The following is a 14,151-nucleotide window of genomic DNA, read 5'->3' as shown; positions in this document are numbered from 1 at the left end:
CTCGGCGCCCCCCCCTGCGGGGCCGCTCCCACCCTCCCAGCCCCGCAGGGGGGGGGGCCGGGGCTGCACCCCAGAAGAGAGGCCGGGCGCGCGGGCCCCGCGGGGGCTGCGAGGCAGAAGGGGGCGTCGGAGACAAAGGCTGCGAGGCTTTAAAATTCAAAAAGACGCTTTTGCAAGCCTCGTCCTGGGGCTTGAAAGGCGCACGAGGACAGCGCGGAGCATCCCAATCAGAAATGCGATCCGAGGTCCTAATGAACTTGATTGCGTGAACATTTATAATCCCCCATGGCCCTAAATGAAATCAGATATAATCAGAGATACGGGGAGGGAGTGTTTACAGCCGGCGCCGGCTCGGGACGGGGCGCTGCGGCCCCGGTATTGATGTCGAAAATGATGGATAGCGCGGGAATGGCAAATATACTATTTGTCTAATGGCTCGGCAATTAAATTCCCCTGTAAATGACCCATGCCTCATTTCATCCTAATCTATGGAATTTTGATTGAATTCGTCAGCTCTAATTGAAAAATACTGCACTTTAATGTCGGCATCGCAGTTGCAGGACGAGAGCGGCTTTAATGAGACGGTGCCCCCTGACCCGGGAACATTCGAGACTTTTACTCGGAATTTAAAGCCAGGAGATGGCTCGGCCGGCCGCGCGCCGCGACTTCCCCCCCGGACCCGGGCCCTGGATCTGCAGAAGCGGCTCAGGAACGTCCGTGGGGAGCCCCGGCCCCGACCTGCACGACGCGGGGCGCCCCCGGGCCCCCGCACCCCGGCACGAGGGGGGCGCCCCCGGGCCCCCGCATCCCGGCACGAGGAGGGCGCCCCCGGGCCCCCGCACCCCGCACGAGGGGGGCGCCCCTGGGCCCCCGCACCCCGCACGAGAGGGGCGCCCCTGGGCCCCCGCACGCCGGCACGAGGGAGCCAAGGCTGGGGCGCGGCACGGCGGGCGCAGGGCGCGTCCGGGGAGGGGGCGCCCCCCGAGCCCGGGGCCCCAGCGCTGACCTTCGCGGGTCCAACCCAGGCGTCCCGCCCGGAGGAGGAGGAAACCGGGGTGGGGGGGGGCGGCGACCCGCGCCGGGAGCGAGGCCGGCCCCCAACGCGCTTTATATGCAAATAGCGCGGAGAAGCCATCGCCGAGAAATTAGCTACTTGCTGAAGCATATTTACTAGATTGAAATGAGTTAAAGAGAAACATTTGAAGTCGTGCAAACGAGATAATTGGGCCACATTAAAACCAGAGATGTTTGTTCCTTTCCAAAAAAAAAAAAAAACGCCGGGGGGGCTGTAAAAGCGCCCTCCCCCCGGGACATACCCCCCCCCGAAGCCAGGCAACGAGGCCGGGGACGCTTTGCGCCCCGAATCCCCGGAGCGCGCGGGACGGGGCACCCCGGGGCCTCCGCGCGGCTGGGCGGCGGCGACCCCGACCCGGGCCCGAAGGGGGCGCCCTCGAGCCGGGCCCCGCGGGGAGCGCAGACCCGGCCTGCGCGCTGGGGTTGGCGCGGGTCCCCGCGACCCGCCGCTCCCGGCCCGGCCCCGCGTGCGCCCGCGAGCTCTGCCCGCTCCCACGCTCGCGGGTGTAGACGCATCCGACGGCGACGTCGCGGCGGGGGTGCTGCGGGGATGGAGTTGGGGGAGTCCGGGGGGACGAGAGGTCAAGTGCGCACGGCGCCTGGGCCTTCCCCAAAGAGGGGTGTCCTGGGGTGTCTTTGTTCCGCACATGGACGGAGCGCGCAGCTCTTCCATCCAGAATAAAATAATACAAATTGCCAGAAAAGTCGTCCTCCTGCAAGGGGTGCCTGCGCCCTTCTAACCGCTCGACGTGGCGACGCGGGCGCCCGCGGGGGGCCCCCCCAGAGCCTCCACGTGCGCGACCCGGGGGACCGTCTGCCCCCAGGGCCGGCCGGGGCCTCCGGCCCGGAGCGCGCGCTGCAGGGCCGGGCTGCCCCGCTGGGCCCTCGGGCGGGCCTGCGGTTTGCTTTCAAATTCTCCAGCGTCTGCGCTTCGGGGACCCCGCTCCAGCCGGAATTCGCACCCCGCGCCCTCTCGGGCCGCCGCCCCCCGCCGCCGGCGCCCACCCGCGCGCCGTGAGGCCCAGGCTGGGGGCCCGCTGGCCGCTCGGGGGGTCCCCCAGACGCCCTCCCGGGCCTCACGCCGGGGAAGGCGCCCCGCCAGGCGGGCTGCGCGCGTGGGTAGCCCCGACAGCCGGGACGCGCGCGGCGGCCGCACCCTCGCCCTGTGCGCGCGGTGCGTGGGGGGCGCAGAGGCCGCCAGAGCCCAGCTGTGCGCCCAGCTGTGCGCCGGGGCTCCCCGCCCAGATGCTCTCCTTCCACCCGCCTCCAGGCCCCGCGCCGGGTGGGTCGAGGACCCAGGAGGCCCCCCCCCCCGTGGGTTCCCGGGGCGGAGGCGCGCCCCTCCCGCGTGCAGAACCTGACCTGACAGCCCGCGGGTCGGCCCTCCCCGCCTGTGGCAAAGGCCTCTCTCGCGGTCCGCAAGATCTTTGGGGAGCTTTTTCTTGTGCAACCGTAGGCACGAAAAAGACAGACATCTCGGCCCCCCCCCCCCCCCCACTGGAAGCCGGGCGTCCGCCCCCGGCCCGCGGAGCCCCAGCAGGCCCGAAGGCACCTGCCATTGCTCACGTGGCCCACAGGGGGCGCGCCCCGGTCCCCCGTGCCCGCACACCCCGGTGCCTTCCAGGCTGCTCATATTTTTGAGATTTGAAGCCTTAAATAACACGGTTTCCTCTCATTCCCTCGTTAATTTATTAAAATATGTAATGCTTATGTGAGTTCTGTTTACAGATATGAAATAACCTCGTTAGATTATTAAAATAAAAGTGCGATGTAAAAATTGGCTCGTACAATAAATTATTCAGTTCATTACATTTTAAAGTGTAAATTTCCAAATAACCGACAATGCTCTGAGGGAATTGAAAGGTTGTGGGGGGGGGCAGGATGAGTTTCAACACGTTGCTCCTCTCTTTTTACCTTTTCTGGATGTGCTTGCGTGTTCCTGGTCTGCGAGAACCGCGGGGGGAGGCCTATGCCACAGGCCTAGGCAGGAAAGTCTCATTAAAAAGAGATTCTAAAACACTTAGCGGCACCAAAGAGGAAGGGGAAGACCCTGCGCTCTGGGGATGCGTGGGACCGGCCACCCCGTGTGGACCACCTCCCTTTCCCCAGCCGGCCTGGTCAGTTCCTGCTCCTCCGGGCGTCACCCGGCTGGGCCTCCGGCTTGCGGCCCCGGGAGGCTGGTCCGGGCGGGATGGCTTCTCGTTGGCTCTCTTCCCAGCACAGGCTGGAGACTCCGGTGAGCCCAGGAGACGTGCAGCTGGGATAGGCCTCGGAGAAGAGGGCCACCCGCCAAGCCCTGGCCCTGGCCTGCTCCCGGCCGGGCACTGCCCAAGGCTGCAGTGCGGGGGCCTGGAGGGGGCAGGCACCGGGCACAGGCTCCAGGCTCAGGCTCCAGGGGAGCCGGACGCAGCCCTGTCCCTCTTCAGGTGTCCACGAGATGCCCCCTGCAGGCAGCAAGTGTCTCAGGTGTATGGGCCTAAGAGCTAAGGAAAGGACACACAGTCCCAGGGCTGGGGCGGGGGGCCGGGGGGGGGGGCGGTGTTTGGGGTGTGTGTGTGTGTGTGTGTGTGTGTGTAAAGTGGTGCAGGTAGTAAAGTGTAAAGAAATAGTTTGGAAATAGTTTGTAATTGAAATAACATGTTGCTATAACATTATATAAGTTTCAGGTGAGGGCCTCCCTGGTGGTGCAAGGGGTAAGACACAACCTATGGGGCCTCCACGGTGGCGCAGCGGTTGAGCGCTGGGTTGTGAAGCTGCCCGCAGCCTCTGCAGCACCGGTTCGATCCCCGGCTGCTCCCCGGCCACCGGAGGAGGGTCCCACATGGCGCGCAGACCTCTCCTGCCGCCCGCTGCTCCCCTCAGCAGTGTCCTTCGGTCCTTCTGCCTGCTCTGCTCCCCGCTCTGGCTCTGGTGAATTCTCTCATCCTCCCGCGCTTCTGACTGTACCCAGTGCTTGTATGAATAAATAAATAAATCTTAAAAAAAAAAAAAAGACACAACCTATGAAGCTGTCTGCAGCCTCTGCAGCACGAGTTCCATCCCTGGCCAGGGAGCTACCCACATGGCACAGCAGACCTCTCCTGTCACCCCGCTGCTCCCCTCAGCAGTGCATTTCAGTTGATCTGCCTGTCCTGCTCCCCACTCTGTCTCTGATGAGTCTTCTCACCCCCTGCATGTCTGGTCTGTACCCCAGTTCTTGTATGTATAAATAAATAAATAAATAAATAAATAAATATTTTAAAAACCGTTTCAGGTGTACGTTGTTGTGCCTTAACCTCCTTTTTAAACCCAGGATTCTTCACAAAAGTGAGGAAAGGAGGGAGGGAGCGAGGGAGGGAAAGACTCAGGAGCGCACCCCACACGGGAAAATATGCCCATGTAAAATGTTTCCATTTCCTACAGAGCCCAGAAGCTCCCCTAGGGAAGGGTGAGCACATTCTGGGGGTCCCCGCCTCCCGCATGACCCCCGCCCCCTGTGCGGAGACCCCTCTCCTCCCCCCTCCTTCCCTGGCTGCCCCGGGCTCCAGCGGGCAGGTGTCCAGGAACACCCGGCTGAGACAGCCTGCACCCTGCCTGGCCCTGGGCCCCTCTCCCGAGGCCCTGGGGACTTCAGGCTGCACCCCAAGGGGCTGAGTCCTCTGCACCTTTCAGATGGCAGGTGGAGGGAAGCCAAGGGCCTGCTGTCTCCGAGGCCTCCGATCACTTCTGGAACCCCAGGCAGTGGGAACGATTAGAGACCTCGGGACTGAGCCCCTCCTGGGCCCCCTCCAGGCCCCGAGCTTCTGGGCAGTGAAAGGAGCCGTGAGGAGGTGACCGTGACCTCTCCCCACTTCACCAGGGGACACTGGTCCCTGCTCGCTCCTCTATCCCTTGTCAGCCACCCTAGGTGAGTGAGAAAAGCACCCCCAGGTAGGGGGATTCGGAGTGATGGGGGGAGGGTAGCCCAGTCCCGGGCCAGCCTCTGGGGCCTGCTCCTCAGTGACGCTGTTTCTCCCTGGCTTTGAAGGCCCCCAAAGACAAGCAAAGCTGCCACTGCCTGTCCCTCCGCGGGGAGGGGGCCACCCAGTGGCTGCGGGGAGTGCGTCCTGCTTCTCCCTCATCCTGTCCATCCAGCTCTCCCTGTCGGTGAGGCGCCCCCCCCCCCACCTACTGCTCCTTCAGAGAGAGACTCCGCCTGCCCCACCAGCCGGCACTCCCTGTTCCCTCTTTGGAAAAGTCCATCTAAGTCTGCCTCCCTGGGAGCCGTCTCCAGCCGGCCAAGCTGTCCTTCGGGGAAACCTCAGTGGAGGCTGCAGACGCCCCTACCCTGGGGTCCAGAGCTCACTGCTAGATCCACTTTGCACAGGGCCTTTTCCCGGGGTGCGGGAGGGAGGGTCCCTTAGCAGCAAGCGACGGCCATTCCAGTCCTCTACCCCACGTCGCCAGCACATCTCTCCCTGCTGACACTCAAAGGCCCGCCTGCCCCTGCCTGGGCACCCTTTCCGGGCATTTTCTAAAGCAGGGAGCAGCAGTCACCCCCCCACCTGCTTTGCTTGTCTTTCTCCAGGAAGGAGCCCAGAGTCCTGCCCCCCTGCAGTTCTTGCTTCTCATTTCACTGCAAAAAGTTAAAGGTGGAGCAGGGCCCCTAACATGGATGGCTGGGAGGGTCCCAAAGGGTTAAAAGGATAAACTCAGGTAAATCCCACCCTCCTTAAAAGACAACACCCCAGCTGGGGGGTGTGGCAGTCCAGGGGTGGCCTCTGGGGCCAGTTTGCGAGGGCCTGGTCCTGCGAGGTTCCAGGCCCCGGGAGACCCCCTGAGTCCCTGGTGGGCCTGCCTCTCCCCAGACCCACAGCCTCTGTCCAAGAGGTGGACGCTCAGGGGGGCCACAGCTATTCCCCCCACCACTCATCTGCAACTGACCCGCCGCGTCCAACTTCAGCATCCACCAGAGAGGGCATGTCCAGCCCCAGACCTCCGCCCAGCAACTGCCAGGGTGCTCCTGGAGAGATGGGGCACCGGCTGGCAGCGGGCCCAGGGGTCCAGGAGGGCTGTCCCGCCGCGGGTGGGAGACCCGAGCCCAGAGGGGCCACCCCCTCACCCCTTGTTGCCCTCTGCAGGCCTCGGCAGCCTCCACTTACCGGCGGAGATTAGCATCTCTGTGAAGTCCCGCAAAACAAAGCCCGCTGTGCGGGAGATGAAAGTCGGGGCCGGGTGGTGGGGCCCGTTTGAAGTCCGGGAAAGGTGGGGCGGCGGGAACCTGAGGGGCAGATGGGAGGAGATAAAGCCAGGTGCCCAGCGCGCGCGGCCTGCTCTTCCTTCCTCCGAGCCGCCGCCGGGCTCCGGCCCGCCCTGGGCCGCGCGCAAGCGGACACCATGCCCGCGGGAGCCCCCCCGCATTTCCTCGCTCCCGCGCCCCAAATGCAGCCCCCGCGCCAGGCCCTCGCCCCGGCCTGTGGCAGCGCTCCCCTCCCAGCCGAGGAGCCCCGGGCCGGGCGCGCGGAGGCGCAGTCTCGCCCGAGGAGCCGCCTAGGCCGGGCTGAGCGCTCCCGCGAGGGCGCACGGCGAGCGCGGGCGCCCGGCTCCCCTGCCAAGTGCAAGAAGGTCCGTTACCTCCGGTGGTTCTGGACGCCCCACTCCAACCTCCAGGGCTACTCGGAAAAGGAAGCAGGACCCCCACCTGGGCCCTGGGGCGCCGACCCCTGACGGCTGGGAGGCTGCTGATGAACCCCGCTCCCTGCCCCCCGCGCCGCCAAGCGCACCCACACCCGCGGCAGGGGCTTGGGGCGCTGCGGGAACACCCCCATCCCGGCCCCGGGCCCCGCGGGGGTCGCCTGGCGGCCCCAAGGCTCCTCCGCGCGGGGCGGGCCGGGCGCAGGTGTGGAGGGTCACGTTTCCCGCCTGGGGGCCTGCGGGGAGCCTTCCCAGCCCCCCCCCCCAGGAAATGCAAAGGAGAGGGGAGGAGTCTCCTCCCCTTCACATTTCTGGTTTGCGGTTTTGTCTCCACTACTTTGAGGGTGGGGGACAAAAAGCAAAACTTTCTACATAAGAATGTCGCGGGGCGCACCGTCCCGCAGGGAGCTCCTTCTCCGGGGCGCCTTGGAGCCCCCACCCCGCCCGCTGCCGGCGCGGCCGAGGAGCAGAAGAATGAAGCCCAAGACTTTCATTTTATAAACCACTTGATCTTTGCTTGGGAAACTCTATTAATTGAATGGGTTTGCCTTTTTGCCAGTCCCCTTTATCATTATTTATGGGCTTTAAATTGTTTAAAGTTCCCTTGACGTTCAATTTACAAGTTTGGGGACTTTTTTTGTTCTGCCTTTTGTCCCGGAGAAAGACATCGTGTTGGAAGTGCTTTGAAAAGCCAAACATGAGAGGTTGGCCATGAAAGGGAAGCAGGCGAGATCCCTTTTAATTCCGTTCTGTTGGTGAATGACTCTTTTACATAATTGCAGGACCTATTTCAAAGCCAGCCAAGGGCTGACTTCACTTAGAGCCACATGGAGTCTATTTTGGGCTTTCAGATTTAAAAAAAAAAAAAAAAGCTGAATAAAATAGTTAAAAAGATGAGCCTTCAATGCTTTCTGCTACTTGCAAATTGGTGTGTCTGATGGGGAATTTTACACAAGCACCCCATTGTAAGTGCGTCTTGGGCTCGGGAAGGACTGTTCTGGGTTAGCTGGGTGTGAATCCCAATTGCCCTTCCATAAATAAAACCCATCCCAAGCTATTTCCCAACTATTGCCAGGAGCAAGAGCTGCGGCAATGACCGAGTGCTCGGGCCTCTCGAAGTCCCTAGAAATAAAAACAACACGGTTGCCCGAGAAACCAGCCCAGCGCCGGGGCGGCTGGCCAGTGCGGGCCCCCTGGCCCCGCGGGATCCTCCGTGCCCTGCACACCCCAGGGCTCCCGCGCTGCCTGCTCCCCACGCTGCGGGCGACCTCTCCCCCAGCCGCAGCGTGGACGCGCGCGCCTCGCAGGACTCGGCCAGCGAAGCAAGTTTGCTGCATGAATATTCATCGCCCGTGCCTCTTGCATTTTGCACTCGGCTTCCACACACCTGCACGCAGACGCTGCCTGGGACAGCACTGCAGCGTGGAGACAACTTAATTACCATCACTTTCACTGACGTCTGAGGTTGTAAGTGGCTTCCTGCGATCTTGACACCAGCTTGGCACCATCCGAGGACAGGGCCAGGGGCTGGGCCAACTTCATCCCCGCGGGAGGTGGCCCGGGAAAAAAGTTCGCACAAGTTCGCTGGCAGTTGCAAGACCCAAATCTCCCTTCCCGGGCATCCTGCGTTGTCCCTAAGGGGGGGGGGGAGAAGAGAAGGGGATCCCCAAATCAAGGAGGTGAAGACACGCAGGTGGTTTCCCAGCAGCCGGGGCCAGGCCAGTCCCCCAGGGCTCTGCGTCTGCGGCAGGGATGAGCTAAGCAGGCAGGAATCCCAAGGATGGATAAGCCGAGTACCTGTCGCTCGCTGCCCATAAATCTCTCCGAGGAGCCGAGGAAAAACTCTAAGGGCTTTTATTATCCGGCTTCTCCCGCGCCGATCGCTGTGCAGGTGCGAGTTGCCCGGGATGAAGCTTCTTAATCACAGCGTAACGCAAGGGCCCTTTTATGGAGCGGACAGTCGTTTTCTGAACAGTTAAGCATTAGGTGAGAAAATATTACTGCATTGCATTCGCGAAAAAGCACACTAGTAAATAAAATTCATATTGATGAGAATTCTCTGAACTCACTAATAAAAGAAGATTAGTATTATAACCCCCGCGGTCGATACTTTCCACGGCAATTTATGGATGCAAATAATAAGTCTCCAAATTATATCAAGTGTAGCTATAATTCAACGGACCTAAATCTTCTTGCTGAACTTCAAATGCAAAATGATCCCCAAGATAACCAAAGGCATCCCTGTCTCTCGGAGGCTTGCCAGGCGGCGGAAGTCCCCAGAACAGCACTTTCAGGGGACCCGCGCGCGGGCGTTGATCCTGTCTGGGCGCAAGGAGGGGCCGCCGAGCCGGGCCTGCAGCGCCGGCGGGAGAGGCCCCGGCTGGAGCCCGTAAATCAATCACGGAGCCGGCGGCTTTTTTCTTTCCTGGTTTTCAAAAAAACAAGGTGAACATGGCCGAGGCTGCGCGCCTGTAACTATCTCATAATGAGAGGGAGTATTTATTATGCTCATAAAGAATTCAGCCTTTTGCCCTGGCCTTCGATTTTTTTCTTTTCCCTTCTGTTTTTGAGTGGCGCGGGAGAGCTGGGCGCGGAGACCCTTCCCGGGGCTCCCGGGGGAATCCATCTCCCCTCGCTCGGCCGAGGCCACCTCGGGGTCTGGGCGCGCGGGCAGCGGAGGCGGCCAGGCACCCTCCTAATGAATTCCTTTCACACCGCCTGCTGCCAGAGCCATCTATTACGGCGGCCATGAGTGGGGCGCGCGCTCCGGGCGTCTTTGTCCGGGTGGCGGTGCGGCGGGAGGAGGCGAGCCGAGCTGGAGGGGCGCGCGGCCGGCGGGGCCGGCGACTTTGCTCAGCGCCCCGGGGCGCCGGGGGTGCGCGCTCCCCTCCGCCCGCAGGGCCCGTGGGGTGGTCAGTGCGTCCCGCGCCGGGCGCCCGCCAGCGGAGGTGGCCCGGGGCTGGGACTGGGGTCTGGGGGCTCTTGGGGTTGGGGGGAGCGCAAGAGGGAGAGACAAGAGCTTCAGAGTCTGGTCGATACATTCATAAAGATCGATTTATCTTTATCTCCCAATTAAATGTGCTTGTAAGGGATACATAACACACGTCCAACACGGGCCAACTCCCCGACCACTAGTTCCTCGCGTGAGCTGATTTTTAATGACGCTCCGACAATGCCCCTTTTTCCTCTCCCCTCCCCTGCCGGGCGCGCGGCCGTCGGTCCTCGCGGGGGAACTTCTAGAACCCAAGTTGGAGCCGAGGCCCCGGAGGCCCGCGGAAGCCCCGCGCGCCATGGCGCTTCACGCGGCCCCTTGGCACGACTCGACTTCATTCCACAACAGACCCCAAGAGCTGAAAGTTTTTTTTTTTTTTTCCTTTCTTTTCCATCAGAGAGAAGGGGATAGAAACGTCTCTGGCCCCCCACCTTCCCCGCCAGCTCCCTCGCTCCCAGATGCTGGGGTTTTACCATTGTCGAGCCGGGGCCCGCGTCTTCGGGGAAGCGACTCCATCCTGCAGGAGGCACAGGGGAGCCGCGCGCCCTCGAGTCCTCGCGCTGGCAACCGGGCGGCGGCGGCGGGATGAGCGCGGCTCCGTTCTCAACGTGCTTAATTAGCGCCTATTTACAAAACGCAGCTTTTATTTGAGCAAACATCATAAAGCTTTCATCAGGATAATCTCACGTTATACAGTCTGGAGGCAAAGCAACTCCCCCTTCCTCCCCGAGGATGGAGCAGATAAAGGACTCGCTTTATTATCATAATTATCGTGGCTGTTATTTTGGTGCGCGTCGGCAAAGTGTGTAAATAGGTGCGATGATTAAGAACGTCATGAAAAATGAGAAGGGATCGCTCACGGGAGGGCCGGGCCGGGGATGGGAGAGCCCGCCGCCACCCCGCCCCTCCGGGAGCGCGCGGGGGGCGCGGCGAGCAGCCCCGAGGGATCCCCGCGGGGAGCAGGGGCAGCCGGGCCCTGGACACAGATGTGCAGGGGCAGGACCTCGTCCCCAGCTCTGGGGACCGCGCCGGGACCCCTGGCGCGGCGGCGGCAGCACCCAGCGCCGGGGAGAGCGGCGGCGGCGGGCGGGTCCCGCGCACGGAGAGCGGGACGCGCGCGCCCCGGTTCCGCCGCGGCGCGCTCGCCCGGCCGGCTGCCCCGGCGGCGGCCTCGAGCCGCCCGGCCGGCCCCAGGGCTCGGCCTCGGAGGTGCCCAGCGCCGCTCGCAAGTTTGCGCGCAGCGGCCGGGCGCGCGGGCTCTGCGCCCGGGCCCGCGCCCTCGGCCGGGGGCGCCCGCAGCCGGCGCGCGGCCAGCCCGGGCGGGGGGCGGGGTCCGGGGCCGCCCCGCCCCCCCGGCGCGGCCAATGCGCGGCGGCCCCCGGCCCCACGTGAGGCGAGCCGGGCCCGGCGGCAGCAAAATGTGAATGAGAAAGAGGAGCGCGATTTAAAGGTGCTGGCGGCGCCCGCCGAGGACAGTGTGCCGGCTCCGCGCGCTCCCCCGCCGCCCGCCGCGGCCCCCGGCTGCCGGACCCGACGGACGACCGGACGCGAGGACGCCGCGAGCCGGGCCCGGGGCGCGGACGCGGCGCGCGCGGGCTCCGACGGGCCGGCGGCGGGAGGCGGCTCCAGCGAGCCGCGGGGCCCGGCGCCCTCTCCGCTCCCGGGCGCACGGCCGCGGCCCGCGCCCGCCCTCCCGCCCGCCCGCCGCCCGGCATGCAGCGGGCTCGGGGCTGAGGGCCGGCGGCCTCTGCTCCCCGGGCCGCTCTCGGCGCCCGCCCCGCGCCCCCGGAGGGCTTCCCGGAGGCGGCGCCGCGCGGACCCTCGCGTGTCCAGCCGGCCTCCCCGAGCGCGTCTATGAGCGCAGCGTTCCCGCCGTCGCTGATGATGATGCAGCGCCCGCTGGGGAGCAGCACCGCCTTCAGCATAGACTCGCTCATCGGCAGCCCGCCGCAGCCCAGCCCCGGCCACTTCGTCTACACCGGCTACCCCATGTTCATGCCCTACCGGCCCGTGGTGCTCCCGCCGCCCCCGCCGCCGCCCGCGCTGCCCCAGGCCGCGCTGCAGCCCGCGCTGCCGCCCGCGCACCCGCACCACCAGATCCCCAGCCTGCCCACCGGCTTCTGCTCCAGCCTGGCGCAGGGCATGGCGCTCACCTCCACGCTCATGGCCACGCTGCCCGGCGGCTTCTCGGCCTCCCCGCAGCACCAGGAGGCGGCGGCCGCCCGCAAGTTCGCGCCGCAGCCGCTGCCCGGCGGCGGCAACTTCGACAAGGCGGAGGCGCTGCAAGCGGACGCCGAGGACGGCAAAGGCTTCCTGGGCAAGGAGGGCGCGCTGCTCGCCTTCTCCGCGGCCGAGGCGGTGCAGGCGTCGCTCGGTGAGTCGGCGGGGCGCGGGCGCGGGCGCTCCCGGGCGGGGCCGAGTCGGCTCCGGGTCCCCGCCGGGGCCTGGGGGGCGGGGGGAGCCGAGTCCCGCCGACCCCCGCGGGCCTTCCCTGCGCCCGTGGCGCGCGGCCGGGGCGGGGGCGCGTTCCGAGCTCAGCGGCGCGCGGGGTCGGGGGGTGGGGACTCCAAGCGCGCCCCCTTCCCGCGTCCGGCCTCGGCTGCTGCTGCTGCTCGGGACGTCACCTCGGTCTGGCGGCGAGTTCGGCCTCGTCTCCCCGCCCCCGCGCGGCGGCCTGGGGCCCGGGGTGGGACGCAGCCTCCCCGAAGGCGGGCTGGGCTCTGCGGCCCGTTCCCGCGCTGCCCAGGGGCGGCCACTTTCCGCCCCTCCGGGCTCACGCTTGCCTGGGGGACCGGGCGCCTGGGGGACCGTGCATCTGCCTCTGCGGGGGGGGTGTGCGCGTGTGCGCGCGTGTGTGCGCGTGTTGGGAACTTCTCCTAAGGCTGGGAAACTTCCTCTGACCAACGACACAGGGTCTGGGATCTACCCTCCCTCTGACGCCCCCGACCCGCCCCATGACATGTAGTGTGAGGTTCACTAAATCTTCCCTGGGGGTGGGCGCAGGGTGGCCAGTGAAGTCCCCTCGGGGCCCTCACCCAGCCCCCACCCAGGACAAAGAGGACAGCTCTCCGGGGCCTGCCGCCTCCAGCTACCCCTCCGGCGCTGGGAGGCCGCAGAGGAGGCCTGGCGGGCTTTTGAGTGATGGTTCCGGGCAAAGGGCCGTCGCCTGTCCTGTCTCCTCCTGTCCTTTGAGCTTTCTCACGCCCCCCCTTCTCTACCCCCTCAAAGGCCAGGAATCACAATGTGTTAATGTCATAGAGAGACAATCCGCCGAGGGGGAGAGGCGCGGGGTGGGGAGGGAGGCCAGCGTGCCAAATGCAATAAAACGCCATTTGGTTTGGCTTTCAGTCGGCGCTGTCAGAGGACAAGGGAAAGACGACTCAAAGGTGGAGGACGACCCGAAGGCCAAGGAGGAGAGCTTCTCGCTGGAGAGCGACCTGGACTACAGCTCCGACGACAACCTGCCGGGCCAGGCGGCGCACAAGGAGGAAGACCCGGGCCACGCGCTGGAGGAGGCCGCGCCGAGCGGTGGCCCCGCGGGCAGCACCACGTCCACGGGCAAGAACCGGCGGCGGCGGACTGCGTTCACCAGCGAGCAGCTGCTGGAGCTGGAGAAGGAGTTCCACTGCAAAAAGTACCTCTCGCTGACCGAGCGCTCGCAGATCGCCCACGCCCTCAAACTCAGCGAGGTGCAGGTGAAAATCTGGTTCCAGAACCGCCGCGCCAAGTGGAAACGGGTGAAGGCCGGCAATGCCAATTCCAAGACAGGGGAGCCCTCCCGGAACCCCAAGATCGTCGTCCCCATCCCTGTCCACGTCAGCAGGTTCGCTATTAGAAGTCAGCACCAGCAGCTGGAGCAGGCCCGGCCCTGAGGGCCAGGAGGGCCGGGGCTGGCCGGGCCTGGACCCCGCGCACGCAGAGAGAAGCCTCAGTGCTGGAGGGCACCCGCCTGGACCCCCACGGGCTTGAAGCAAAACTCAAAGTCACCCTCCCCCCACACACACACTGTGGACATCCCAAGAAAATTGCGAGTGTATTCAGGAAACAGGCTTAAAGACTGTGACGAAGGGGCTGCAGCTACGCCGGAAGTCGCACTGAATATTTATTGCCACCCCACTTTGTACATAGAGCTCTGTGTCCACTGGATCTCAGCGGCAGCATTTTGAGAGTTATAGGACCAAACCACCCAGTAATATTCTCCACTCACATTCCAGAAGAAAGCAAACCTCTGCTGTAAGCTGCAGCGTAGCCAGACCCCCCCAACACCTCCCCAAAGGTAACCACCGCCAGGACAAACTCTGGGCTTTGCACACAGTTTTGGGTTTTTTCTGGCTTTTTTTTTTTTTTTTAGTTGACTGAAAAGCAGATTTTTTTTTTTTTTTTTGAGCAGCCTGGAAATTTGCTTTGTGTTGGGTTTGCCTGGCTTGCTTCTC

The 14,151-nt window shown here is 64.5% G+C and overlaps 1 protein-coding gene across 1 annotated transcript; it reads left to right on the top strand.

The window, feature by feature from the left end:
* Positions 1-11,572: 11,572 nt before the first annotated feature.
* On the top strand, positions 11,573-13,667 carry GBX2 (gastrulation brain homeobox 2; the record flags this gene model as incomplete). Its single annotated transcript, XM_084240065.1, has 2 exons — positions 11,573-12,092; positions 13,067-13,667. 2 exons carry the CDS (start codon positions 11,573-11,575, stop codon positions 13,588-13,590), a joined length of 1,044 nt encoding a protein of 347 aa, XP_084096191.1. The 3' UTR covers positions 13,591-13,667.
* Between the last annotated feature and the right edge of the window lie 484 nt (positions 13,668-14,151).

The sequence above is a fragment of the Talpa europaea genome (assembly GCF_964194135.1).
Source record: "Talpa europaea genome assembly, chromosome: 1".
NCBI classification, from domain to species: Eukaryota; Metazoa; Chordata; class Mammalia; order Eulipotyphla; family Talpidae; genus Talpa; species Talpa europaea.
This window is presented reverse-complemented; position numbering and strand designations above follow the sequence as displayed.